The 27051-nt window shown below is 45.4% G+C and overlaps 1 protein-coding gene across 2 annotated transcripts in view; it reads right to left on the bottom strand.

Moving 5' to 3' along the window:
- The window catches only part of svep1 (sushi, von Willebrand factor type A, EGF and pentraxin domain containing 1), a 91388-nt gene that overhangs the window by 49210 nt on the left and 15127 nt on the right, over positions 1–27051 (bottom strand). For both annotated transcript variants that reach the window (XM_030088469.1, XM_030088470.1), the window contains exons 2-3: positions 14631–14886; positions 13135–13311 (exon numbers count right to left, since the gene is read on the bottom strand). In XM_030088469.1, coding sequence (XP_029944329.1) covers positions 13135–13311; positions 14631–14886 — 433 coding nt within the window. The remainder of the gene's footprint in view (positions 1–13134; positions 13312–14630; positions 14887–27051) is intronic.

The raw sequence follows: 27051 nt of genomic DNA, 5'->3' as shown, positions 1-27051 counted from the left end.
CAGCGCTGACATGCAAGGGAACTTTCCGCCGGCTGCGCTCGCTGGAGGAGCATAAATAGACAATGGAAATGGGTAATTAAAATGTGTAGTCTGGGCCTCGGGAGCAGACGTGCGCCGCGGCGCAGACCCCGACGGAGTCCTGAAGGAGCGGAGGGGCTCGGCCCGCATATTTCGTTTCAGGTAAACACGGTGTGTAAACACGGTTCCTTTGAGGCTGCGGGAAATATGCAAGCTGCGGCGGATTCAGACGGACCACCAAGGCGGCCGGGTGGGATTCAGAGACGCGAGGGAGACACCCGGATCCAGTCAGACGGGAAAACACACCGACACGGAAGGGGGATTGTTCACGAACACATCTCGACGGCTGACACCTGGTCCGGTTCCCGCTCTGCCGCCTGACACAATTCGCCGGCGTCTCAAACTGGGCCGCCTCTTTGAACGCCCGGGGTCAGCGGAACTTTCCAGCCCCGGCGCGCGGGTCACCTGAAACAGGAAAAGGTTTGGGAGTCCCGCCGTGGAGGAATGTCAGGAGGCTGTAAATCAGCTCGGCGGACTGGCCGCCGTCTCCAGCTGGACTGTTAATGGAGGGTGGCTGCCGCACAGCTGTCCACCTACGCAGCCTCCTCGTCCAAACCCCCCCCCCCCCCCCTCCTCCACCCCCTTCAGTGTGAAACCTCCACGTCGTGATGCAAGGAGGAGAAACCCAGAAACTTCAGCGGCTTCCTTCCTTCCTCACTGCTTATTATTCGGCCCTATTCCTGGAGGAGAGTGATTTCACCGCCTGATATCTGCCCCGACTTCTCAAGGACGGGGAGAGAGAGAGAGAGAGACAGAGAGAGAGAGAGAGAGAGAGAGAGAGAGAGAGAGAGAGAGAGAGAGAGAGAGAGAGATCGCCCTCCGGGCTGATTACAGGCCGCCGGACCGCTGGGAGAGCCGGGCGGACCGCTAAACAACTGTGCAAACACCGGCCCGGTGCGCCTGATTACAGACGTGAGTGAGTGTGTGTGTGTGTGTGTGTGTGTGTGTGTGTGCGGCGAGCTGCTGTGATAGCGGGGATGATCTCAGGACGCCCGGGACGGCGGGGCAAGACACCGTCGTGTCCTTTTCAACCGTCACGTCACCATTTCAACTAATTCCCCAGTGTTTTGACACTGTGCGGCGCTTTACTGACCCTCCTCACACACACACTCTCAGAGTTAGCGCTACAGGCCGAGATTTAAAGGTTCTGCTAAACAGATTGACGGACAGGATGCGGCGCGGTCCAGAGAGTCTGGCCTGTTTGGGACGATTTCCCCTGCAAAAAAAATAAAAAATAACAGAAACAAGCTGAGGAGAGACAAACGAACCTGCCGCACACAGGCTGAAGGATGGTTTCCATCCTGTGAGTTCTCCCGACACACACACACACACACACACACACACACACACACACACCCACACACTTCACACAGATGAAGGGGAAGGAGTGTGTGTGTGAAAACAGACGGAAGATGATGGAAGAAATGTCACTGCAGGAGTTAATAAAACAATGAAAACAGGCTTTATTGGCTGTGATGACTGAAAAATCTGTCAGTGGAGCAAAGGAAAGATTCTCCAGAGACTCTGAGTAATAACTGATCTAAAATGAGCTGGAACTCTCTGTTTTCCCACTTTAATCAAAGAAATCTGCAACTTCTCACATTAGACTTTAACGCTAAAGAGTTAGAAGAGTTTGACTGAGTTTCATAAACAGTGATATTTAGATCTACAGTTGAGGGGACGACAGAGGAGGAGATAAACATGGAGGCAAGCCTTCCTCCTCCTCCTCGGCGCTGGCAGCAGATGTCTTCCTCCATCGTTACCCCGTGTCTCCCTCCTCCACCTCCCTCCAGCCCGACAGCTTTCAGTCAACAAGGTCGCACGGCGACGGCGTCAGAGGGGTCACAGAGCAGGACCGTCCTGCTGGATTTGAAGGAGGTCAAAGGTCACGAAGCATCCAGTGGAGAAAAGCACTTACGATGCTAAATGAGAGATTCGTTCCACCTTAAACTCCCGTGGGAGCGAGATCAGGCTGACTGATATGATGAGTTTTAGATGTTTCCAGGGACGTTCAGGTTGTTTTGTTTTCCCTCCTTAAAGCTAAAGACAAATCTCTGAACTTCTCCCTCCTCATATTCTTCAAACTGTCTCATTTCTTCTTTTAACCTCCGAGGACGACCCAGAGCTGCAGCTAAAGGGTTGAAGCAGCTTTAACGGAGTCACTCTCTCATGTTTTGTAGGATTTATTAACGGAAGTACTGAACCGGTGAACCGATGTCATGTAGGAATGAGCGTTTGTCATGTTTCACACATGAGACGCTTCAGTTTTACAGACGGGCTGAAGAACGACGCTTAACAGCACAAGTTTTGTGTGTTGACTTAAATATGAAAGATGTTAATTATTGCAGCTTTTACTTGATTGCATTTGTTTGAATCTGTGTGCATGACTGAATTCTTACCTTTTTTTTTATTTTACTTGTATTACAGTTCTTGTTTATGTGTTTAGTTTTGTAATTGAATGTGTTGACGATAGGACTCCTTCTGTTTCAGAGGTTAATATGTCGCCAGCATAATATAAATATAAAGATACATAATATAAAGGAGATGCAGTAAAGTCAAGTCAAGTCAAGTCAAGTAAAAAAAAAGTGAGAAAAGCAGTGGCCCTGGGATTGAGCCCTGTGGAACTCCATTTCTTGTCAGCTTTTTGAAAACGCTCCTACTGTAGCAAATTGCAAGACTCTTTAGATCGTAAAGGCTGCAGAAAGGTTCAGGATACTGAAGCAGTGAACAGTCAATGAACCACCAAAAAAAAAAAAAAAACAATCCCCCTAATCAAAACTACAAAATTCCAACCGTTTCCAGCACACAAAATGATCTAAATTAAATTTATACTGAATTTCTGTGAAAATTTTGCAAGACTGTTCTAGTATGTGGTGAATTGTCGATAAAGGAAGAACATTAAATGTAAATTTCAAAAGTAACTGATTTCAAAAATGCTCTCTCTTGCAGCATGCTTCCATTTTTATGTGCGTTAACACACCGGCTTCTTCATCAGTGTGAGTTTCTACTGACTCTGTCATGAAGGTTTAAATACGAATGTGAGATCAGGTTTGGGTTGATTTCCCTCTGCTGCAGCAGCACTTGGTGGAGTAAAGAGGTTGAAAAAGAGGAATAGAAGAGAAACCAATGTCTGGATGGAGGAGCGTTAATGACACAGTGAGGCTCGGCTTCGCACCGCCGGCTGTTTCACGGCTGCTTGTTTTCATGCTCTCCTGCAGGAGAAGGTCCCCATTAGGGCTGCTTTACGGCCTCCTCGCGCCTTCATCTCTGCCCTCGTCCCTTCCCTGATTTTCCACACACACACTCACACTCACACACACACAGATCGGCCTCAGTTTACAAGACGAGTCATGTCAGCTTTACAGCATCCCTGACCTGCAGACGATGCAGCAGAGCTCATCAATTAGGGCTTTTTTACGGAGCTGAGCGACTGTTTGATGAGGGGAGCGACATGTGGAGAGGGACACTGACACGCGTTTCAACACCACACCGCCCTTTAAAAAGAAAAACTTCAAACACGGAAGACTCCGAACACACCTGAGGGGAGCTGCCTCGGTCCCAGATTCACTCCAGTTCAGATAATTCCTCAACAGAAACAGAGGAGATGAAGCATCGACTTGAAGAAAAGTAGTTCCATCCAAGGTTTACAGGGAGAAAACCCAGAACGTCAGTAATGATCGCCCACTGGAAAGAAACGCTGCGCAGGCACATCATAAATCCTGATGGAGGCTTACTGTGGAGAGCCATGTTGGGAAATATAATTATCTAATCCAGAAAAGCTGGACTGAACCTCGTGGGCTTGTTAACACACATCGTGGCTCATATGCAATCAAAAACTTAACAAATCTTCAGTTTTTACAGACGCTTGTTGGTCTTTATATACAGTCTGCGACGGCTGCTGCAAGAAAGTGTTCGAAGATTAATTCATGATTTCAATTCGTCAGATTGCAAAAGTTATTTTTGTAATGAAAACCATGGAGACGGACTGGGAGCGCTTTCTTTTCCTCGAAGTTCCACCTTGGGAGTCGTTTCAGAGAAGTTCTGTCTTCTGCGACTCTGAGCAGCGCTGTTCTGTAAACTGACCCCCAAAATGCAATGAAAGCTTTCGTTTTTCACTTTATAAACTTTATGTAAACTAAATCAATTTGAAAAATGTGTTTTAATTAAACGTTTTTAACTTTTACACTTGACTTATTTCTTTTTATTGAGTTTTGCTGAAAAGCTCAGAGAACTGCAGTAATTTGGGCTTCATTTCCTAAGAATTTTCATCAGGATCGGTGTTATTTCACTCAAAAAAGAGGTAGCAGATGCTGGAACTGTATTTTCTTCTATTCCTAATATGCGAGGAACTGGAAAAATCTTAATTCATAATCATGAGAGACAAAATTACAACATGTCTGTTCACGTCAAATGAAGTCTTTTTTTTACGAAAAGTGACCTTATTTTGTTTTTTTTGGTACCACAGAGGCATTTCTTCTATCATTTACTTCTATCATTTACTTCTATCACTTTAAACACCATTAAACTGTATTTTTAACTGAAGTTCTTTCATTTTTTTTTTTTTGAAAAATCCTCCCACAAATTCATGAGAAAAAGTTTAATTCTCAGCTCAAAACATCTTTTCTTCCACTGTTACCCTCCGAGCTCAATCCCACAGTCTCTTCTTCTGACTGTTTTTTAAGGTCAGCGAAGTTGAATTATGACTTTGACTTTCACAATGCTCAAACACAAGAATCTGTGTTTCTACTTCAGAGAGGATTGTGAGGATTTTTGCCAACTACTGTGTTTTTTTTTTTTTTTTTTGCCCAACTGCACTTTAAACAAAGAGCAGAACATGCAGCAAAAAAAAAAAAAGACGCCCCTGAATAATCCATTATTGTGCATTTATTGCTGAATTCGGGATAAAGTTGAGTTGTGTTTGCCTCCCCCGCCCTCCGCCTGGCGCCGATCCAGCCGCTGAAAGCTCTCCATCCACCCGCCACAAAGGATGCACGGCTCGGAGGCCCGTCCCCTTTCTCTCCTTCCACTCAGAAAAACACCAGGCGAAACTCCCACCCAATCGGTTCAGGCAATTAATGGGGATAAGTGGCAAAAGGGAAAGAGGCCGCCGGAGTCTGAGCCTCCGCAGAAAGAGAGGAGAGAAAAAAAAAGAAAACAAAAAGCAAAATCCCCTCTGCTGTTCGCTCTCAGGCAATCTGAAGTATTTACCCCGCTCAAAAGCAGCCCCGAAACCGAGCCAGAACTTCTTATTGCACCACAAAAACAAAGATAAACAAGGATTCAGAGAGGACGGGTGAACAGGAGCTGCTGTGGAAATATTTAGAGGAGTTTGTGGAATTATTTGGCTCCACTCTGTTACATGAAAAGCTCTGCAAGTTCTGTCATTTCTGGACTATAAGATGCAAATGTTCGTCATTTTGACTTATATCTGCAAATAAACAAAACTTCACACTAACAAAACGATGCAGACTTGTTATATCTTCTCCTTTCAAAGCCTCCGACTAACAGCTGTCAGCAGAAAAACCTTCAGTTTTATCTCTGCAGAGAAACCGAAATTATAAAAACAAAAAGAAGAACACAAAGCGCACACACAACTGGTAAACTACTGCTTTTAAATGAGTATTTTTGAGACAAATGCCTCTAAAAAAGTCACATTTACAATATACAAGGTAAATAATTCACTGTGTAGCAGGTCAATGGCAATTAATAGTTGTGTTGATGAACTTTTACAGAAATCAAGAGGGAATGTTCGTGAATTTGTGTAGCAAATCTTACATTTTGGCAATTTATCCTCTTATAGTCCAGAAAATACTGAAAATTTTGCAGTACTGACTCAAGTTAAGTTCTTTTAAGGGGATATACAGAAGTCTTTTCAGACTCTGAATCAAGGGATGGAGGAAATGTTCCACTTTTCCACTTAAGACATGAAAGAAACCAGCAAAAAATGTCCTTAAATGTCACTTGAAAACATGTATCCATCGCTACTTTTTGATATTTTACCATTTCTCATTCACATTCAGGACATCTGCAAGCAGTAGAAGCAAAAAAAAACAAAACAAAAAAAAAAACTATTACAAAATATAGCAGAAACAATGGTTGCAACATCCCTCAAGTTTCATCCATTTTTTATGTTCCTCCTTAACCTTTAGCCGATCCCACCTCTCCTGGCGTCACCTCCATCCCTCACTACGATTTATGTCCGCCTCCTGGGGTCTCTGGACCGTTCACGTCAGAGTTTACCGAGCAGACGAACGCCTCAGACAACAACAGAGAGAAAGGATGCGTCACTCCGAGCGGGTTTCGCTCCCGGGACGGGGAGGCGTTTCGTAAACTGCAGATTGTAAACATTGAGCAATCTTTTGAACGTCGGCTCTGAAAACATTCCGAGCTTCCAAGCATTCCCATCCAGAGCTCGTATCTTCTCACTTTCTCTCACCACAAGAATCCTCGGCTGTTTTTACATTGACTTGATAATCCAGATTATTATTCATAGAAACTAAATGAACCAATCACACTTTCTTCAATGCCACCAAGTAAAGGAACGTGTGTTTGGTAGATTATTTGTGTCTTTGTCTCAAACAACTGTTTCCTATTGAAAATGTGCCACATTTGAAGAGAGTCATGCATGTGAGTGTGTCTCACTTATTAATTTACTTGAAGCACCCAGTATAACACATTATAAGTAGCTATAAACACTCAAAAATAATAATAATGCTTTATAACCCACTATACAGCATAGGGTTAGGGTTAGGTCCTGATGTTATAAAGCATTGTGATCATTTATGAGTGTTTATAACTACTTATAATGTGTTATACCGGGGGCTTCAAGTAAAGTGTTACCGTCTCACTTATTAAATTTACTTGAGTATTCATTAACAACAGGACTATAGCAACTAGTAGAAAGGAATACAATAGAATGAAATAGAATACAGTTCTACAATTTCATTTAGCAGACGCTTTTGTCCAAAGCGACGTACAACACAAGCAAGAATACAGACATAACAAAGAAACCATTAGTAATGCTTCAATTGCTTCAAGTAGTTTCTTATACCAAAGGGAAAATTATTTACAGAATGGCTGCATACGAAGCATTAACTGAAAATAAAATGAAATATTTATCAAACATTAAGTAGACATGAAACATATCAATAAGATATGAAATAAATGGGTAATATATGCATGTAAAAGCTTTATAGTGAATAAATAAACATAATATGGAAAATAAGAGGGCTAGATAGTGGGACAAAAAATACCAAAATTCCAATAAAATAATTTATATAGCCAAACGTAATGAAGTCAACGATGCGACAGCTTAAACAGTTTTATGAAATATTTGATCTAATATTTTCTTCAAATATTTCGTTATTACATTACTGGCAACATCCTATGAAAATTCACTATCTGCAGAAAATTATCAATAATACGAGCGAGAACCGGAAAAAAAACTGTATTCAAAAACTTTATTCAAAGCTGTCGCCCTCAAAGTAATCCCAGCTGGTTTGAATACACCGTTGCATCCGTGTTTTCCAGCTTTCAAAGGCGTTTGAAAACTCGTGCGTAATGATGCCGTGCAGTGCGTCCTTCGATTTTTGTTTAACCTCCTCGAGTTCCTCAAATCTCCGCCCCTTCAGCTCTTTCTTCATTCTTGGGAAAAGAAAAAAATCACACGGTGCTAAGTCCGGCGAATAGGGCGGATGAGGCAGCAGGGTCATCCTGTTTTTCGCCAGGAACTGCATTACGCGCAGGGCCCGGTGCGCCGGCGCGTTATCGTGGTGCAGCCACCACTCGCCATCCGTCAAAGCTCCGGACGCTTCTGCCTCCTCGGAGCCGCCTCAGGACTTGGATGTAGTGGTCCTGGTGAACAGACTGCCCAGGCGGCACAAACTCGCTGTGGACGACCCCTTTCTCATCAAAAAAGCAGATCAGCATGGCTTTTACCGCTGACCGGGACTGGCACGCTGTTTTCGGCCGAGGGGAGTCCAGGTGTCGCCGCTGGCTCGACTGCTGCTTCGTCTCGGGATCGTAGGCGTGACGCCAGGTCTCATCCGCCGTGATGACTTTGCCCAGCAGCCCAGGATCCTCTTCAGTGTGCTGGAGGATCTCCCGGCACACATCCACGCAGGCCGCCTTCTGCTCCGGACTGAGGACGCGCGGAACCATCTTCGCTGCGACCCGCCGCACGCCCAAATCCTGGGACAGGATCTCCTGACAGGAACTCCACGGAAACCCCGTCAAGGTGGACACTACTCGATCGTCCTTCGCCTGTCAGCCGAGACCATGGCTTCCACCTCGCGGATCTTTTCCTGCGTGCGTGAGGATGCGGGTCGTTCGGAGCGGGGCTGGTCTTCAATGGACATTTCGCCCCTTTTAAAGCGCCCATACCATTCAAACACCTGCGTTCTCCCCAGGGCACCATCTTTATACACCTCCTGGACCATGGTGAGTGTTTCTGATGCTGTTTTTCAAAGCAGAAAACAAAATCTGATGCTTGCGCGCTGATCGCGTTTAGCGATGTGTTCCGCCGTTTTGTGCTTTTCTGAAGAAGGGGGTCCCGCTGTGTTTTGACGTCGGCGCTGTTTGTGCTTTCCCTGTGTAACTTTGTGAGACGATAATTTGCAGAGATCTGCACAAGAACAGGCTGTAGCGAGATTGAACAACCAAAAATCTGAAGTCATTCTTGTTTTAATTTTAGAAACACAGTCCGGTTTCTTTCCGGTCCCCCCTCGTATGTGAACAGACAGCACTGAGTCAGAAACTTCAAAGTTTACATTAAGTTATGAGGGAAAAGATGCTAAAATGCTGGTTATGGAAGACCCAACAAGCTGACTGCATTGTCTGTAGTGTTTCTGTCATTTCTGTGTAAACAAATAAATCAGACCCGAGTCATTGCACCTTGGCTGGTTTTTCAGTTGAATTCTGTTCCTGCTGCGTCACGTTGAACCTCCTCACTCAGGATCAACACTGCACCACCTCTACTGTATTTTCTATTTCTGCTTTTTCCTGTTTCCTCATTCCTCTGGTGATCCGCTGCCTCTCGGAAATGAGGGACTCGGGTCGGTGGCGTGTTTCTATCAGCTGGGATTCCTCTCGTGTTTTGCAGAAGAGGCTGTTTCCCTTGGCCGTCGACGGATCCGTAAACAGCACCGCTGCTCGACGCGGGGATTTGGATCGTGTTTCCAACGGAGCCTTCCAGCCAACGATAACAATAATCCACCGACGGGCTTAAAGTTCCTTCATATCGCTTTCAGATGTGTCAAAGATTGTTTAGTGTGCGAAAACTAGAGTCCAGAAGGGGAAAAACCCTACGCAAAGTCTAGACATGGGGGTGTTGAACAACTACGTTGTTCAGTGTCAAAATTACAAGGAAGACTTTTACAGATATTTTTCAATAAAAGTTACTGCTGCTCAGCAAATTTTGTAAATGTCAGGCCGAGAACGGAACGACTGATCGCTATAAAAGCTTCCTGAACGGTTATCTTACCAAATCCATTCTGTGATGGTGAGTTGGTGGAAGTGTGAAGAAATCCAGTGCATTAGAAACGAAAGGCGTTTATCAACAAGACACAGAGTGGAGAAGTCTGCAGTGTGACGGCTCTGCAGCTCCGACTAGTGGTAGGAAACTGCATGACAGCTAAGGACTGATTTACATTCATTTAAATATGAAGCGACTCATTTCTGATGCACAATTGCAGACAATGATGGTCTGTGAGGATTTTAAATACCTGGAGGAAACGCGCCTAGTTTGGTTCAACGCTGCCCCCCGTGGTGACTGTAGGTGCTGCAACTCCTGGTCCGAGCCTGTAAAAACTCATGCTTCTCCGTCTGTGGGTCTGACGTTAAAGTGCTGCAGTTTTTATAAAAACACTTCAGGTCAGCATTTAATGATGTTGTTTGTTTTTTCTGCTGATCCGGCAGACTGGGATCAAACGGGGTCGTCTGAACTGAAAGGAGCGTTTCACCTCTGGTCTAGACGGCCGGACTCACCTGAGGACGATAAAGTTTTTTTTTCTTTATTTCAAACGGGAGCGAGCCAGGGCCGCCTCTGGCTGAGGGCCCTGCAGTGTGCGGCTGCGTCAGGAGGCCCCGGTGCGCCGGCAGCGCCGTAACTCACGCAACACCTCCGGTCCAGCCAAGCCAATTAAGGTGGAGGCGGCTCGCCACCGATGCGAGACGTGGGATTTTTCGAAAGAGGCTTTTCAAGTGTGTCTTGGTTACACACAACAAATCTAATTGGGTTTGGAGCCGAGCGAGTTATTAGGAAATATAACCTTCAATAAAAGCAGTGTTTCAAAAGCATTAATGAGAGGAGAAAAAAAAAATAAAGTGAGGGTGTTTCACACCAGAGAGAAGAAATTAACTCACATGCAAACAGCTTAAAGTGGATCAGCGTGTCTGTGTGTGCATGTCGGCTTCGTAATGACGCAAAGACAAACAGATATTTCACCTGTATTTGCTGAGAACACATCTGAACTGGCTCCTCTTTACGCCAGAACTGTCAGACTTGCCTGTAAAGACAGACAACTGCAAGGTTTTGCTTTAATTTTAGTGTAACGGAGCAAAAGTAAATCCTTAAAGTGTCAGAAATTGATGCTTCTTTTTTTTTTTCGGCCATGATCTGTTTCGGACATCCTGATATTGTGGATTATCTGTTAAGCATAACTTGAATGTTTTAATGGAATTAACCATTTAAATATGATTTAAAACAATAAAAGTCAAGCGATGTTATTTTAGAAGATCAATTAAAAGATGCATCTTATTGGAAGTACACTTCAGCTTTCTTTTACTTGAGTGAAGGAGTTGTATCGATGGCCAGAGGCTCTTAACAGGAGTATCAGCTCTTTTCCTTCACACTGTGCGTCCATCTGGCCCTTCGTTCTCCTCGTCTTGCTGTTCCAGCGAGGCGGAGGCAGACGGAGGAAGCGGCGGTGAGTTGTGGTTGCAGCGCCTCGCTGTGTCCTTCCTCCCTCAAGTCTGCCCTCTGCTAACAATTAAACCATTAAAAGGCATTAATAAGCAGCGCTGGGCTCCAGTCTGAGGAACATCTGATGGGAATTAGGGAGTCTTGATGACCCCGATGCCCTTTCACCCTGGAAGTCCTCCTCCGTCTCTCTCTGCCACTTCAACACTAATCTGAATCCTTTCAGCTCCTTCTTCCTCATTCTCCTCTTCCTCTCTCAAACCGTGTGGGGTAAAAGCTGAAAGAGCCCCGGGGGGCAAATGCAACCCGAATAATTGTCCATTGTTGCCCCGTCATTAGAGGCGATTGTTATCCAGTTTTCTGACGGTTCCCTGAAGGCAGCACGCAGTCAGGGTTGATTTTCCTCACTGACTCCCACCTGTCTCCCCTGAGCCGTCTGAATGTAAACACACACACACACACACGCACACACACACACTGTGCTCTCAGCGCCCAGTCAACACCCGGATAACAAATCAGAAGCAATGTAAATGTGACATCTGACATGATGAGTGACGTATTGAACCCTTCAGTCAGGCTCCACTGGCGTGCGGATCGATATCGAAGTATCGATACTGAACGTTTGGATACCGAGTGTGCCTCTTTGAGGATTCACTTTCAAATTGAAAGCTCAATCTTGAGACAGTATTTATTAGAATAAAGAAACTGTGTTTGATTCCATCAGAGAATAATGGGATTTTCCTATTTAGAACATTTTTTTTCCTCTGTACAAATGCATAATCCCACCCAGCACAGAGATCGATCATCGATCACGTCGTATTTGATCTTTCAGAAACTTACAATCAGTGAAGTTATCGGCATGCATTTCCATTAAAATGCAGCCATGCTCAGCTACACAAAGACGCCACTTTTAAAAAAGCAGCCGCCCCGCGTAGAACAGTTTCACTGCAGTCAGACCCTTTCATGCTCATCCTGCCATCTCTCTGAATCTTCATATCAACGTAACCAGAGACTCTTCATGTGTTGCACTGCTGCACTACTTGGAAATTAGCATGTGACCTTGACAACGTGAACTTTCAATATTTAATTTGTTGGCATCGATTTAACATTGATTCGGCATCGGCACCACCAGCGTTGGTTTAACTTGCTGTCGGATCGCTAAACCTGTGTTATCGTACTACACTAGTAGTTTTAGAACTATTTTAAAAATAAGAAATAAGTGGCTGTTTCTGACCCTTTATGCTTCAAGCTTTCAATATCTGTCAGTTTTTTTTAATATGTACAAATGTAATATTTTCTCAGATTTCTAGGGGCTTTTGAACCTCCCAGATATGACGGACAGTTATGATTAAGAGAAGCATGAATGCCAACAGAAAAAGAATTAAAGGGTGAACATTTGTCTTCTCCTGGTATTATTTCTATTTGTCCATGACTGTTCAGCACCTGGATCGTTTTAATGCTACAAGCACCAGGATGATTACCGTGTGTGTGTGTGTGTGTGTGTGTGTGTGTGTGTGTGTGTGTGTGTGTGTGTGTGTGTGTGTGTGTTAACAGATGCACCAACATGCTTGCTTTGCTTTGAAGAAGTGGTAAAAGCGTTGTGCGCACACACACACCAACACGAGTCCAACTTCCACTGACGTTCTTATCGAGAAAGGCGTTTGTGCAACTGTTCAACAATAATACGTCCCAGAGCTCCGACATTATAAATAACCAGCAGTGAGGAGCACGGGGGGGGGGGAGAAGCCAGAGCCTTCTGGCCTCAGATGAAGGAGATTTTTCGTCCTAAAATGGAGACGAATGAAGCAGGAAGCCGCAGGAACGAGTCTGAAATGCACCGACCGAAGAGACGGATTTGATTTAGAGGCGGAAATGGAGGAGGGCAGGATGGGAAGTGTCAAATGCGAGGTCCTGAACGCACACAAACACATCAGTGTGTGAGGACCCCGCCTCGTCGATGGCGATCCGGCCGCCGCCGAGCCGACAGGCTGCTTATTTAAAAAGGAGAGACTAAACTAACGTCCGCCTTTCGCAGGGCAGGAAAAGCCTCCGAGGACGAGCCGCCGGATCGAGTTCCAAGCAAGGCGGGGTCCCACAGACCTCCGTCGCACGAGCGCGAAGCCGGCGCCGGGTCCCACCTGTGCACTCGTGCTGCAGCCCCTTGCCGTAGTAGCCCTTCTCGCAGATGCAGTCGTACTGCCCGGTGTGAGTGCCGCAGCGGCAGCTGGCCATCAGGTCGCAGCAGTCCCGGCCCGCCTCGCACAGCGACGAGCAGCGCGACAGGTCCTCCTGGATGTAGCTGCCGGTCGGGAGGTCTGAAAGCAGGGAGAACCAAAACAAACACGCAGAGAGCTTTTAATGACTTCGAGTCCCCGCTGTCTGGAAAGTTAGAGTGGACGACTCGACCGGACAGCGAGACGCAATTTTCCCTCTCAGTAACTTCACTTTAAAGGTGAATAATGAAGGGAAAAAAAAAGCGGTTTATGAGGATTAAGCCTGACAGCCGCTGTAACATCAGGAGCGGCGAGCTAAAAGACATCTGTCACCTGTAAATTAATGAACCGCAAACCGACTGAAATGACTGCCTTCAGCAGTTCCCTCTCCAAACAACAACTGTGACACGACTGCATTAGCACTTCATCGTGTCATGTTGGGGTTAATATACTGCAGGAGCAGAACGGCTTGTGCAGATTTAATTGTACGTGCCCAGTAAAACATAATTTTTAGTATTTATGGTGGTCCTCTCAGTCAACTGAATTAGTAAAAACAGATTTGTTGACTGTGAGCACAGACATGTGTTTGTAGACACGCAACTGCCAAATTAAGATACATGCACACCAGCCTCTGTGCTGCTAAATCAGCTTCTAGTATTAGCACTGACGGTTTATGGCGCTGAATGAACTTGAGTTTTAACGCCTGTTGGTAGTGAGAAGATGGGGAGGGGGCTGTGGTTCAGTGGGGAGAGCAGTTGTCCCACAATCGAGAGGTTGTGAGTTCGACTCCCATCTCCCCCCTGTCTGCATGTCGAAGTGTCCTTGGGGAAGACACTGAACCCTGAAATGCCCCAACTGTTGTACGTCGCTTTGGACAAAAGCGTCTGCTAAATGAAATTGTAGAAGATGTGTCTGTCTTATGTTTCCTTCTCACAGCCCCGTCCTGCTCCTTCCACCACCGTCGCGTGTTTGATTTACGACCAGCTGGACACCCAGCGCCGCGCTCGGATGTGATATTTACTGATGATAGTTAAGTTTTAAAGCCTGGACTGAGATCCTTTCCGCCGGAGTGGCTGGACGCTCCTCCTGCAGTGTGGGAAAGTTGCTCTGCGCCGTCTGATCTCCTCGCCGGTGAGGTTCAACGGGGGCGGGACAGAAGCGGCGGCGTGACGGGGACGCTGTCAGATTGAGCGTAAAATATGACCCCGCTTCCTTTTAAGCCAGCGTCGGATTTTAACCTTCGCTGGAGAGATATTCTGGCGGGTCAGGGAGCGGCGACGGGAGCGCTCAGGCTTCAAAGACACATCAACTTCCATTCTCTCGTCTGATGTTCCCCTCCGCGCTGCTTTAAATGGTGTAAATGGGAAAGAGGGAGTGTGATCGGATATGATCACAGTTCAGTTCAGTTCAGTTCTTCTCACCTTCGTGCAGCGCGCGGCGAGCCAGGGCCTCGAACTCGGCGAAGTTGTGCACCAGGTAGCAGTGCTGGTCCTTGGGCTGCGACGCCATGTCGTGCAGCTCCCGGATGTTCCCCTGCCAGATTCCCAGGGTGAAGATCTCCACGCCGCGCTCCCTCAAGGCCGCCGCCACCGGCCGGGGGTCCCCGCCGTTGGAGTAGCCGTCAGTGATGAGGAAAATGACCTTGCTGGCGTTGCTCCGGGAGTGACGGAGGATTTGCTGTGGGAAGACGGAGACGCACTTGAATATGCATGTCCACCAGGACCTGGAAATCTCTCTTTATTAACTTCCAATAAAGCGATTTTTATAAATGGATTTTATCTAAATCTTTCTGTGACCTGAGGGTTTAATATGCCCTTCGTCTGGACTCACAGGCTCTCATGTGTTTGTGCGCCTTAGGGCTTCACAACAGTGCTATGTTGCATTATGAAGAGACAAAATGCAGATCAGGAGTCACAAAACACCGAATACACACAACAAAATATCAAAATCTACTAGTAGAGACCCAGATGAGGGAGGAAAGAGAGGAGAGAAACATTCACATATTCTCACACAAATCTGTGTACGCACAAAGTACAGTACGGAAAAATCAAGGAAACATCTTTGCTCCCAGATGCTACGAACAATGTGTTTTTGACGCAAACGTTCCTAATGTAACTTATAAGTGCAACTTATACTCCATAGAATACGGTATTTACCTAGATTTTTGATAAAATTTATAAAGCTTCAAAAGATGTTGTAGATGTTTCTATGAAAAACCACAAAAAAAAACAAAAAAGGTTGACTTATAGTCCAGGAAATACGGTGAGTGACAGGGGTTTGCCCCGCTCTGTCAGACACTGAGCTTCCCAGTCGTTTGTAGCTTGGAAAGTTCAACACACCAAATAAAATTTGACAAGTGAGACAGCAACGCGCCCGCGTCCTCCGCACACGCATCGGCAGCGCTGCGAGGGCTCGCCGCTCCGGCTCGTCCTGCCGCACGCGCCCAGAAGCGCCACTAAATTGAATAACGAAGGACGTCACTCAAGACCACTAAAAACAGGCCTCAATTCTAGGTTTCCTAAAAACCCCACATCAGCAGATCAGGCAACAAGGGCAGAGAGAGAGAGAGAGAAAAAAAAATAAGGCAGCGAGGAGGGGGCAGAAAACTCTACAATTGTAATTATTTCTCGTACTGACTGTGCAGCTGCTGGCCGGCGGTGGAAAACCGCCGGGGAGCAGCGCAGACTGCAGCTCCCAGACTAACTATAGCCGCCACTTACGAGCCACCACATGCAATTAGACAGGACACTGAAGTCTGAGGAACGCAGCGTTATTTTCCCCGGAGTAACAGGAACATCTGCTCGCTCCGCCGTGCGGGCCAAGCTGGAAAGGAGGGCGAGCGGGAAAAAGCCCGGAGAAGCCGGAGCGGCGAGGCGGGAGATGAAGTCATGACAGAGACTGGAAGTGGTCCTGAGGAGAGTCGGCGGAGTCTTGGAAGGAGAAGAGAGGAAGCGAAAAGACAAGGCTGTGATATATGAGAGGTGTGGAGAGAGAGAGAGAGAGAAAGAGAGAGAGAGAGAGAGAGAGAGAGAGAGAGAGGAGACACGCAAAGGGCGCGACCGCCCGGCGGAGGAGGGAGGACGAGGCGCGGATCCGGACCTCGGGCAGCCCCCGAGTGTGATTACAGAGCGTGAAGCCAAACACAGCCGGGAGGAAAAGAGGGATGCAGAGAGACGGCAACAAACTGAAGCCGATCGTCCATCACGACTCCTCCAGGCCCGACTGGACGATTCAGGTCGACTTCAACTTAAAAGAACGTATTTGGTTTGGATTTGAGTCAACTAAAGCTAACCATGTTTATCCTGGAAAGGTTTACATGTCTTTATTTAATCAATTTTTTTTTATATCATATATTTTATCATGATATATAATGTTTTTCAAAAATAAATTAAAGCAGAAACATTCAGCTTGAGCCTTGTTCACACAGAGTGCTTTCAAAAAGTTGCGTTGTCCCCCGTTTCCATGGAGACGGAGTTGACGCATCATCAAAAAGTTCCAGCCCAGCACTGTTGTTGTGTAAACAGACCTCAAAACACAATGAAATAATGGTTCTTCTATGTTACATATTCCTCCTTTTCTTTGTTCCCACTTGTTTTATCTTATTATCGCCTTGTCAGCGGTCTGCGGAGAGCTTTGAATTGTATTTATCAGCACAACAGGGGGCAATAAATAACAATATCATTTAATATTATACAGCTGCTCTGGTTCATGTGAACCCGTTTCCCTTGATAAAATGACGAAACCGTTATTCTAGAAAGATGAAGGGGTGAAGAAATGAAGATGAAATCATAGTCGGAGCTTCAAAGATTAATAGACGTGTTAGAAACTTGGCCAACAGGCTGTAAAATTTATGGCAAATACAAGTCATTTACAGTCGGGCCTCAGTATTTTTTTTTAATGGTAATCTTTTCTAAACTATAAAACAAAGGCGTGAGATCATTTCAACAGTTTTCACTGCGCCGTATCTAAAAATAAAGACATTTACAACGGCTGGGTTTAAACAGTGTCGGTTCGTTCTGTAAACTCTTGAACTCATCCTGACACATGTGGCTGAGAGAGGCCAGAAAGTGGAAACGGAAGATCCGCCGAGTCAAAATACACTCGTCCTCAACTTACGTGACAAGTCACATTATTCTAATTCTTTAGAATATACCTAGCTTAAGCATTTTGATTTTTGTTTTCCATACAGTAGCATTGAGGCTGTATTAAGCTGATAAATCTCTTCATCCTGGCCTCAGATTTTCACGATTTCACCTCGTTTTCTTTTGTCTATTTTATCACATTGATATTTCAATAAAATATTTTTTTAATTATATCTTACTTCATTTTTCTTTAGATTCTTTTGAGAATTCAGTTTTTTCAGTATTTCTTTGCCTTACCTCTAAGATATTGTAAGTCCTTTTAATATTTTATGTTTATTTGTAGTGTTAGCAATTAGCTTAACCTCAGTGTAATTTTGCCATGTTATTTTGAATCAATATGTTTTTATGAGGACTTTTTATTATTATTTTTTTTAATTCTTTAAATGTTGATATTTGTGATCTACGTCGGTGTACTGTAGTTCCTGGACAGTCTGGTGAGGATGTACTTCCTGGCTGTGTTCATTCACACACTTGGCCGAGCCTTTGGTGTCGGCGTAGCTCCAGCTCAGAGATAATAAGCAGGCCCTGAGTGTGTGAGTGTGTGAGTGTGTGAGTGTGTGAGTGTGTGTGTGTGTCAGAGCCAACGAGATCTGTCACAGCCGTGGTGATAGCGCACCGAGCCACAGGCCTGCAGGGATTAGCAGCCAGAGGGCTCGATCTGTCTCCAGAGGAGGAAGAGGACGACGACAACGAAGACATATGTGGAGCTGCTGCTTTGTGTTAATACACAGAGAAACAATATTCTCTCTCACACACACACACACCACAAACACACATACAGTTGTGTTAACGAGGATCAAAGGCAGTAATACGTCTTAATCTTGTTTTAGGTCCAGATTTCAAATTAAACCCTGATTTTCAATGTTTACAGCATTTGTGGTAAATTATTTCTGGATCAGAAATGCTACAGAAATAATAATCAATCATTAAAATATGTTGGCTCGCTTTATTACTGCTGTTGTCCTGTAAATGTATCTGACATTGATTCATAGTTATTATAATAATAATCATAAATATTCATTCTGTTCAGCCTGTTTCTATTTAGACGCTCGCAGGCACATCAAAACATCTTTGAAAGGTTAAAAAAAATCTGTCAAATATACTCAGTGTTATCATATATGTAATGAATCCAAAAATAACTTTAATTACATTAAAGGGGAAAAAAAAACTTTTCTGTTGTATTTAAAGTCTGAAATGTACCGGGAGGTGTTTATGTTCCTCAACAGGAATTAAATCATTATCACTTTATTATAGCGTTTCATTAATGTTGTTAGAATAACTGTCAACTCTAAAACGACCAAGTCCGGAGAACATGGACTGGGAGTCATGACGCTCTGGAGGAAAACGTCTTAATTAAAAGGCAGAACATGCAAACTCCACACACAAACGTAAGATCTTCCGATTGCTAACTCGCAGCTCGCTGAGGCGCTCGGCGTGTTTCCATCACAGCAGCACGGCGGCGTATGAAGCAGTGAACATCCTGAACACTGATCAGCTTCAAACTGACCTGAGGACCTGATGGAGGACTCCTGTGACGGCGTCCAAACAGATGTTTGTGTGATCAGAGCTTCAAAAGCAGCCGGTCCTGGATGCGCCTGGCACGAGGGACCAGCAGACCTCTCCACCCCTCGGGGGGGCTCCCGGCGGTGCCAGAGCACCCAGCTGCTAATCAAAGGCTCATATATGCGTGGCAGCGATCCCGAATGTGAAATGAGGAAAGCCCCCCCCCCCCACACACACACACACATTAACAGCATGCTGCCCCCCCGAACTGCCAGCCCCTCGCTGAGGCTTTGATCAGGGCAGAAACCCACCTGGATCACCGACTCACTTCTGCCTCAGTTTGCAGTGATGCAGAGCGGCGGATCAAAGATTCCAGATGAATAAAAACACGGATTTCATTCCTCAAATTAACAGTGCTCTTTCTCTTGGCCCCTGTTTGACGCAAGGCCCTGTGCTCACTTCTGTTTCTGCTTCTTTAATCAGGATCGATCTCATAGTTCAGCCTTTATCTAAATGTATATCAGCTCAATACTGTTCAGTCCGAACAGAAAAGAAACAGAAATGTGAAAAAACAAGGATCTTGAAAAAGAAACTAATAAAAAGAGAGACAAATAGAAACCAGACTCGAGAATAAATACACCAAAACAAAAACAGAGGATAGATACAGTATATAACAGTAAATAGTGACTGTGCTTAATCTGATCACAAACCCACAGAACTCTCGATGTTCAGGCATTCCTGAGGACTGAGGAGAAAACACATCCGACTGCATCCCTTCGGAAAGTCGAGGCGTTTGTTTTGACAGGCTATCTGCTCTCGGCCCGGGCGGTCAGAATAACAACAACAGCAGCGCCGCAGGCTCCCAGCAGAGCAACATGCACGCACGACGCTCGCCGCCGCCGCGGCTCGTGGATTGTGCAACGTCTCAGCGACACATGCTTCGGATGCTTGAGATAAACTAAAGGCCGTTTGGCTTCCTGCTGCTGCGGCGGCAGCTCCGTCCCACAATGCTTCAGACTTTCTGCTCCTCGCTCGTTGCGTCAGGATCGATCCGGCTGTCCGGTGTGCAGATGGAACCGGGACGTTTTAGCCTGGAGGCTCATGTAAAGCACTCGCACGCCTCCTGAACCATGGGCCTCCTGCTCCCAGTCCCTTTGTTCCGTCTTACACACATATTTGTTCATATTACATCACCTTTGTTTTCCCCGACTTTTACTTTCCCAAACTCTGGTTTTGCTCAGCGGATCTGACACACTGGAAGTTCGCACATTGGTTTTACACGAGCTGCTGTGTGTTCTGAGCATTCAGGACTGGATTTCAGCTGCAGCGGTGCATCAGAAGAGCTGTGAAACCCCGCCCGCGTGCCCATGCTTGTTAGTTAGTTTATTTTTTTGATCGAGAAGAAAGAACAAATGATTTATGTAACATATAAAGGGCTGCTGCAAACATTTCATTTGGGTTCGACTTGACGAAACGATCGCTCATCAATCATTGTGCTGCTGAGGGTGAAGGTTCCCAAAACCACAGGAGACGTTTGGAACTCCGCAGATAATTGTTAACCTGTTTCGGCTGCAGTTGGCAGAATTTCAGGGATAGAAAAACCATTCCTAGAACAAGAGGGAAGTTACAGGAAATTGCTCCCAATTTGGCGACGGCCGACTGACTCTGCGCTACCTAATCATTTAAAAGTCCTCACCCAGGTCCGCCTGCATGACGAGGATCCATGAGCAGGACGGGAGGGGCGGAGAGACGCGTCCGGAGGGAGTGTGGACAGGCCGTTAGCTGCCAAACACGTTAGCCTGACGACTTCTGTCACAACACCATCCGTCAAACTCAACCATCATTCACTTATCCTCCCGGCAGCCTCAGCACCGTCAAATAAACTGATCCACTCGCACAAAGACTTCTGGGTAAATTGGACGAGGCGAGCAGGACTGACTGACAGCTGGAAAAACGACGAGCGGTTTGGGCGGGGCTGGGATTTACTCAACAACCTGACTCGTGTCAAGTCTGTCCACTTGTTGTCGTCTGTTTGACATTCTGAATATTTAATTTGGAGCTCAGATCAATGATTAAACAACCTGGCAACGTTCTCCATGTGCTCTTTATGACTTCTACTGCTTTTCCTGATATGTACAGCCTGTGGTTACAGCCTAATCTTATTACCGGTGGACTTTTTTTTTTTTTTTTTTGTCCAATGTTCTTCAAGTTTTTTGCACATACAGCATATTTCATACACTTTCCGGACTCCAACTTAACCACACATTTTTCTCCAGCAGAAGGTAAACACCGTGACTTCAATCACAGGCAGCTTGTTAGACTTTTTTCTGCTTTATTTTCTCAGGAGGTTGTCCTTCCCAGAATGTGAGTTATATCAGGATTTAATGCATCTGTCTGATGCAAAGACGGGTGTTCTTTTGCGTTGCCCCAGTATTTACTGTTACAAACCGTTTCCGCTAGTCCGACCAACAAAGGGGAAAACTGCAAAGTAAAGATTAGAAAACACGATTTTAAGATGATATTTAAGAGTCAGTTGAATCAGTTCTTCGACTGGGAAGATTCATTTGGAGGGAACTGGTGAAAACAGGCGCCCAGACTTGAACCGAACCTCATTATGAGGCACGAGCGCCAACCAGACGAACACCGTACAGTCCTTAAAGCAACACTGACTCAGATGAACCGGACCACTTCGACGAGTGACTCAATCCGACCCGAGTCCAGAAACGGACCCAAACTCGCCACCGCTGGAGGTAATGAGCCCCCTGTTTCTTCAACACTTGACAGTAAATCTTGCTAAAATGTACATAACTGCCAGTGCGGCCACAGCGTATTTAAGTACATTTCCATGTGTGTCAAAAGAATCGACATTAAATGTCACTCAGCTTTTTCTAATAATGAGAGTTTAAAGCAATCAAATCCAACGCAGGAAACTCTCACTGTCCAGCTCTGGCTAAGTGAGAAACTAGCAAGATATTTATTCTGGCTTGCCGGCGACGGAAAGTCCCCAATAAGCGAGTAAATCATAAAGTAATGCCGTTTGTCAACCCATGACACACTGTCCTGACACCGCAGACCCCTAAACCCCGAGGAGACGCTGAGCCAAGTGGACCAAAACAGATGTTAGGAGCTGTGAAGCAAGATTTGCTTGGATTGAAGCGCCGCTGGTTTCGCTCGATTTCTTAACAATCGTTATATCATGGACCCTTCTGTGAAGTTAAACTTCTGACCCGAGCCGTGCAACAACAATCTGCTCGCCGTCGAAGCTTATTTGAATTATTACCTGAGTCCTTTTTTATTGCACAGTTCTATTTTTGATCAGATACCTTGGAGCGGCGCTAAAGCTAACGGCTAGAATCACACCGGAAAACCTGGAGCATTTCTACTTTCATCCAAAGTAAACCAGAGCTACTGATGAATTCAGCTCAGGTTAAATATCACCTAAACTGAGCTCAGTCATGAAGAGCGTCTTTTGAGTCAGTCGTGTTTTTCTGAGTCTTTTAACTCAGAATCAGTGAAGAGATTCCACCGAGTCGTGAACCTGTTCAGCAGCACTGTCCTTGGTTATGCCGGGTCTTGTTGCTGCAGTGTGCGTGCCTCCCCGTGTGTTCTCCCCTCCGGGGGGCTCTGTTTGTCCTGGCAGCCGCTGCAGGTGGAGATTTCCTCACATTCAGCGGGGGAATCGGGACATCGGCGAGCGCCTGGCCAAATTTATGAAAGGGTTTCAATAAAATTGATTCTGGTGTTTATCCTGGACTCGGGCCCCTGGATGGCAGGATAAATTACATTAGAGCTCGCAGCATCAGGAGGAAGCTCGAGCTGGGAGGTCGGTTGAGCAGGGGGACATGCCGTGGGTGTTGCTGCTCGGGAAAGCTCATAAATCAAACCATGCTGCGCACAATTGTTCTCTAGGAAAACAAAAATACAAATGCAGTGTTGCCGGGAAACACCTGCAGTGAAAACAAAGACTTTTACCTGCTTTTGCACTTGTTTGGGAATAAATTAAGGCTCTTTTTATAAGGACGCAGGTAACAAAGTACAAATACTCAAATTACTGTAGTTAACAGTACCTGCCGGGCCCTGTTTAGACAACGCTGTTTTCAAGTGAAAATGCAAAATTTCTGTAATATTTTGGGGTTTGGTTTACATGACAATGGTACTCAAAGCCACTGAGAATGCAACTTTTTGAAAACACTGACTATGTCGCCATGAAAACGAGGAAAAAGCAGCTTTTTGGCAGCGCTGCTACAGGGCGTACACGCCATTGTTGTAGAAAAGTTGTTCTGCACATGCTCAGTAGACAGCCACCGCAACAACAACGATCCAACTTCATCATCCGTCCCAATGAACGTTTGTTTTCTCCCACTGTTAATGTTTAGAGCCTATTTTCTCTGCAGCATGTCTGGTTTCATGACACAAAACAGCGCCCACTCCTGGCCCAACAAGAAAACTACATCACTTTCAGTGTTTCTGTATTTCCGTGTAAACAGACCAAAAATAAAAAGTAACTTTCAAGCACATCCACAATGTGAACTAAAACTTTTGATTTGTATGTTTGTCGCAGACATCAACATGATACAGTAAATGGTAAAGTGGGATATAAAAGAAGGATTAGGATTCAACAAGCTTTGCTCTATAGCTGCAGCGACATGGAAATATTTAGAAAAAAAACTTCCTAAATCCATGTAAACATATGTAAATGTGCTATTTAGACTTGTCTGGAATAAATGGGAATCATTTAGTTTGCTTGAAAAATGTTAAAAGCAGATATTCTGCACATGAATTTTGAGTTCAATGCCTCTTATTGACACTACAATGAAATGTAGAATAAATAACCAATACTTTGAGTAGTTGGATATTCTTTCAACAGCTTTTCAGTAATTTTTCTTGTAACTGAGTTCAATCTCAGTAATGTTCAATCTGTCAGTGCTTTTGATTATTAACTAACAAAACATGATTGAAGTGAGGAGATTTTAGCTGTGTTTGTATGTGGTGTGAGGCGATGTGTGTGGTGTGAGATGTTTCTGTGTTTCCTGAGCAACTATCAGATATTTATGCACAAAGTAGCTCTAAATATTTATCTTTTTGAAGCTCCTGCACATTTCCCTCTACACGCCTGTCGTGTCGAGGCAGCGGAGAAAGTAACACATTACTAACACTCACATTCATGGAATTCGGTATTATTATTAAAGCCATTTAAGTAACTCTTTAGTATAACATAAACCACAACTAAATGCAGTTTAGAAATAAATCCAGACGAGTGCTTGGAACAAGACTCCGCGGCGACGAATAATAGACCCCGAAACGGAAATCTGTCACAATTAGACCTGCCGAGAAGAAGCCGAGACAACAGGAAGTGTGGCTTTACAGACATGCAGCAATTAGCTGCTTGACACGAGCGTCAGATGGACAAACACGTACGCACACAGGCGCTCACCAAAGAAAACAGCCCAGTGGAATCTGGCCCGCCGGAGCCACAACCTCAACATAGCGAGTGGTTTACTAATAGACCTACACGCCTTCGCCCGTAAAAACATGTCATTTCGCTCGCCACTGCTGGCTCTCCGGAACAGTTCTGCTCGCTTCAGGTGCCAACGTGTGACGCTTTCTTGGTCCGGTCCGACCTGGAGATGCCAAAGTAAATCCATGTGCTTCGAGAACCGGAGTGATTTGTGCGAAGCTGCGAACGGCAGCGTGGATTCTAGATAAAAGTCTCGTGTAGTATCTACAAATCGCCTCTTCGTTATTTATTACAGAATAAATCATACATGTGGCTGAGAGGAAACTGAACCTTATAGTTAGAGCGGCTTAAAAGATCCATAAACTCTGACACAGGCGATAAAGCAAGTACAGAAAGTGGATTAATAGATGTCTATCAGATGGTTAAAAAAAACAGATTAAATACTGTTATCCCATCATTTGATACACGAAACATTTTTGTTTTTAATTCTAACTTGTTTCAGCAGATGAATAAATCAAACACTAGACTAGGAAACCACGTGTTCTCCACACTGACACGAAGGCCTCGTTTACACGACGCTTCCATCGTTTTTGTCTCAGAAAAGTTTCACGTTCACAAGACAACGTTTTGAAAATGACGTTTGTTTCCACAGAAACGCTGAAAGCAGTGGAGCTGGCACTTTAAACCACGAGGAGAAAGGATCGAATCAAAAACTCCCAAAAAACATAAATCATCCTGATTTGAAACACGACATAAAAATTTGCTCATGCCTCTAAAATCCAGCATCGCCGAGACTCTCCTCTCTCTGCTCCAAGCAAGATGTTTCATCTGAAAAGTATGTGCCAGACAGCCTCCTTTTCAAAGAAACATGATTTCAGCAGCGCAGAGGTTTCCTGCTGGAAACAGTTCTTTTCTTTTTCCCTCCAGTGGGATCCAGACAGCAGTGTTTTCTAATGGTATTCATAGCTGGACGTGTCGGAGCATTAAAGCTGCTGACAGTCAGCTCCCGCGCCCGCTGATGCCTCCCTGACCTTTGACCTTCATCTCGCCGGCCGGCTCAGCGCTCCTTTTTTTAAATCACACGTTTCACTCTGTCGCTCCGCAGTCCCGCTGACCCTTTGGCCTTTCGTTTATCGCTCGCTCTCTGACACACACACACACACATGAACACACACGCAGAGCGGCGTCAGCAGCACCTATCAATCGCTGAGCAGTATTTTAAGTAAGTAGGGATTCTGTGTGGAGGTGTGTGCGTGCGTGGACGGGCGCTCAGTGGAAAGAACAGAGTGCGCGTGGTGTGTAGGAAAGTGTGTGTGCGTGCAGAGGCACTTGTGCGAGTGTGTGAGTGGCCAGCGAGGGGTAAAGCTGGAGATGTTTCACTCTTGCAGTCGAGCCCATTTTTAAGCATTTTTTCCTAATAAAGCAGCCTCCATCAGGGAGACGGCAGATTTCCAACGTTATGCTAAACACACCAATCAGAATCAGAATCAGATGACCGGTCCCACGTCAGGCACGAGCCGACGTCTCTCTGCAGGAGGCAGGCGGAAAGCTTTGGCAGCAACGTTCACAATCTGCAGCCGAGAGGCGTTTCACACAGCGTGCATCGATTCTGAATCCTCCTCCGCGTCTCAGTGCCGGTTCGGGCTTTCATCTCGCAAGAGCAAGAATAGACCGAAATGTGCAGGAAAAAAATTGCTGGCACGGCTCTGAATGACCTCAGTGACCTGCAGAACATGAGGCCGGTGAAGAAGACCAGACGGATCCTGGCAGACGCTCGACACCCGGTAACACCGAGCGTTCCAGCTGCTTCCTCCTGAACAGATACCTCCAGTCCAGATGTACGACTGATACGCTGAGCCGTGTTTTAAATGTCTTGTCTTGAGTTTTTTTTTATTCGGTTATTTGTTGTCTCTTGTCTGGAAGCTCTGTGTTCTGGTCTTTGTGTCACTGGCTGCAGGATTAATTGCCTCCCCGGGGGATAATAAAGATTCTTCAACATGCACTTGAACTTTAATATGGAAATATTTTGTACTTTTTCCTTTTGCTTCGTTCCATTTGGATGAAGGTTAAACTCTAGATTGTTAGAACTTCAGGAGACTCAGTGCTTTTCTGCGTGATCATTATTGGTGCAAACGTTTACACACAGTCCGACTCCAGTGGTGACGGCCGCTGTTCGAAGTGCTCACACACCACTAGGTTCAGAGTCTTGCTCAAGGACACAAGAGGAATCAAACCATCAATATTGAACAACAATCTATCCTACCTAATGATCATTAGCTCTTGTAGATAAGAAGCAGTGAGAATTCACCTTCTGGTTGCCTGATTTCATTGATATTTTCCCATCAGCCATAACATTATGACCTCGGGCAAGAGAACACTGATTCTCTCTTCGTCACGGCTCCCGTTAGCGGATGGGATGTTTCAGGCTGCAACTTTTTGACCTCCAAGATAAACAGTTGTGAGGATTTGAGTGAATTTGACAACTCCTGGATCAGAGTTTTCCCAAACCTGCAGCTCTTGTGGGGGTTTCCCAGTCTGCGGTCGTCTGTCTCTGTCAAGAGCGGTTCGCAGAACTAGTCAGGGTCGGGTCAAGTAGAGTTCATTGATGCATGCGGGGAGGTGAAGGCCGGGTCCACTGGTCCGATCTGAACTGGACCTGGAACTGCTGCTTGCTCTGGTAATATAATACACAGATCAGTAGTTCCTTTTCTTGGGTTGAATCCACACAGTATCAAACAG

Source organism: Salarias fasciatus, chromosome 3 (assembly GCF_902148845.1).
Source record: "Salarias fasciatus chromosome 3, fSalaFa1.1, whole genome shotgun sequence".
NCBI classification, from domain to species: Eukaryota; Metazoa; Chordata; class Actinopteri; order Blenniiformes; family Blenniidae; genus Salarias; species Salarias fasciatus.
This window is presented reverse-complemented; position numbering and strand designations above follow the sequence as displayed.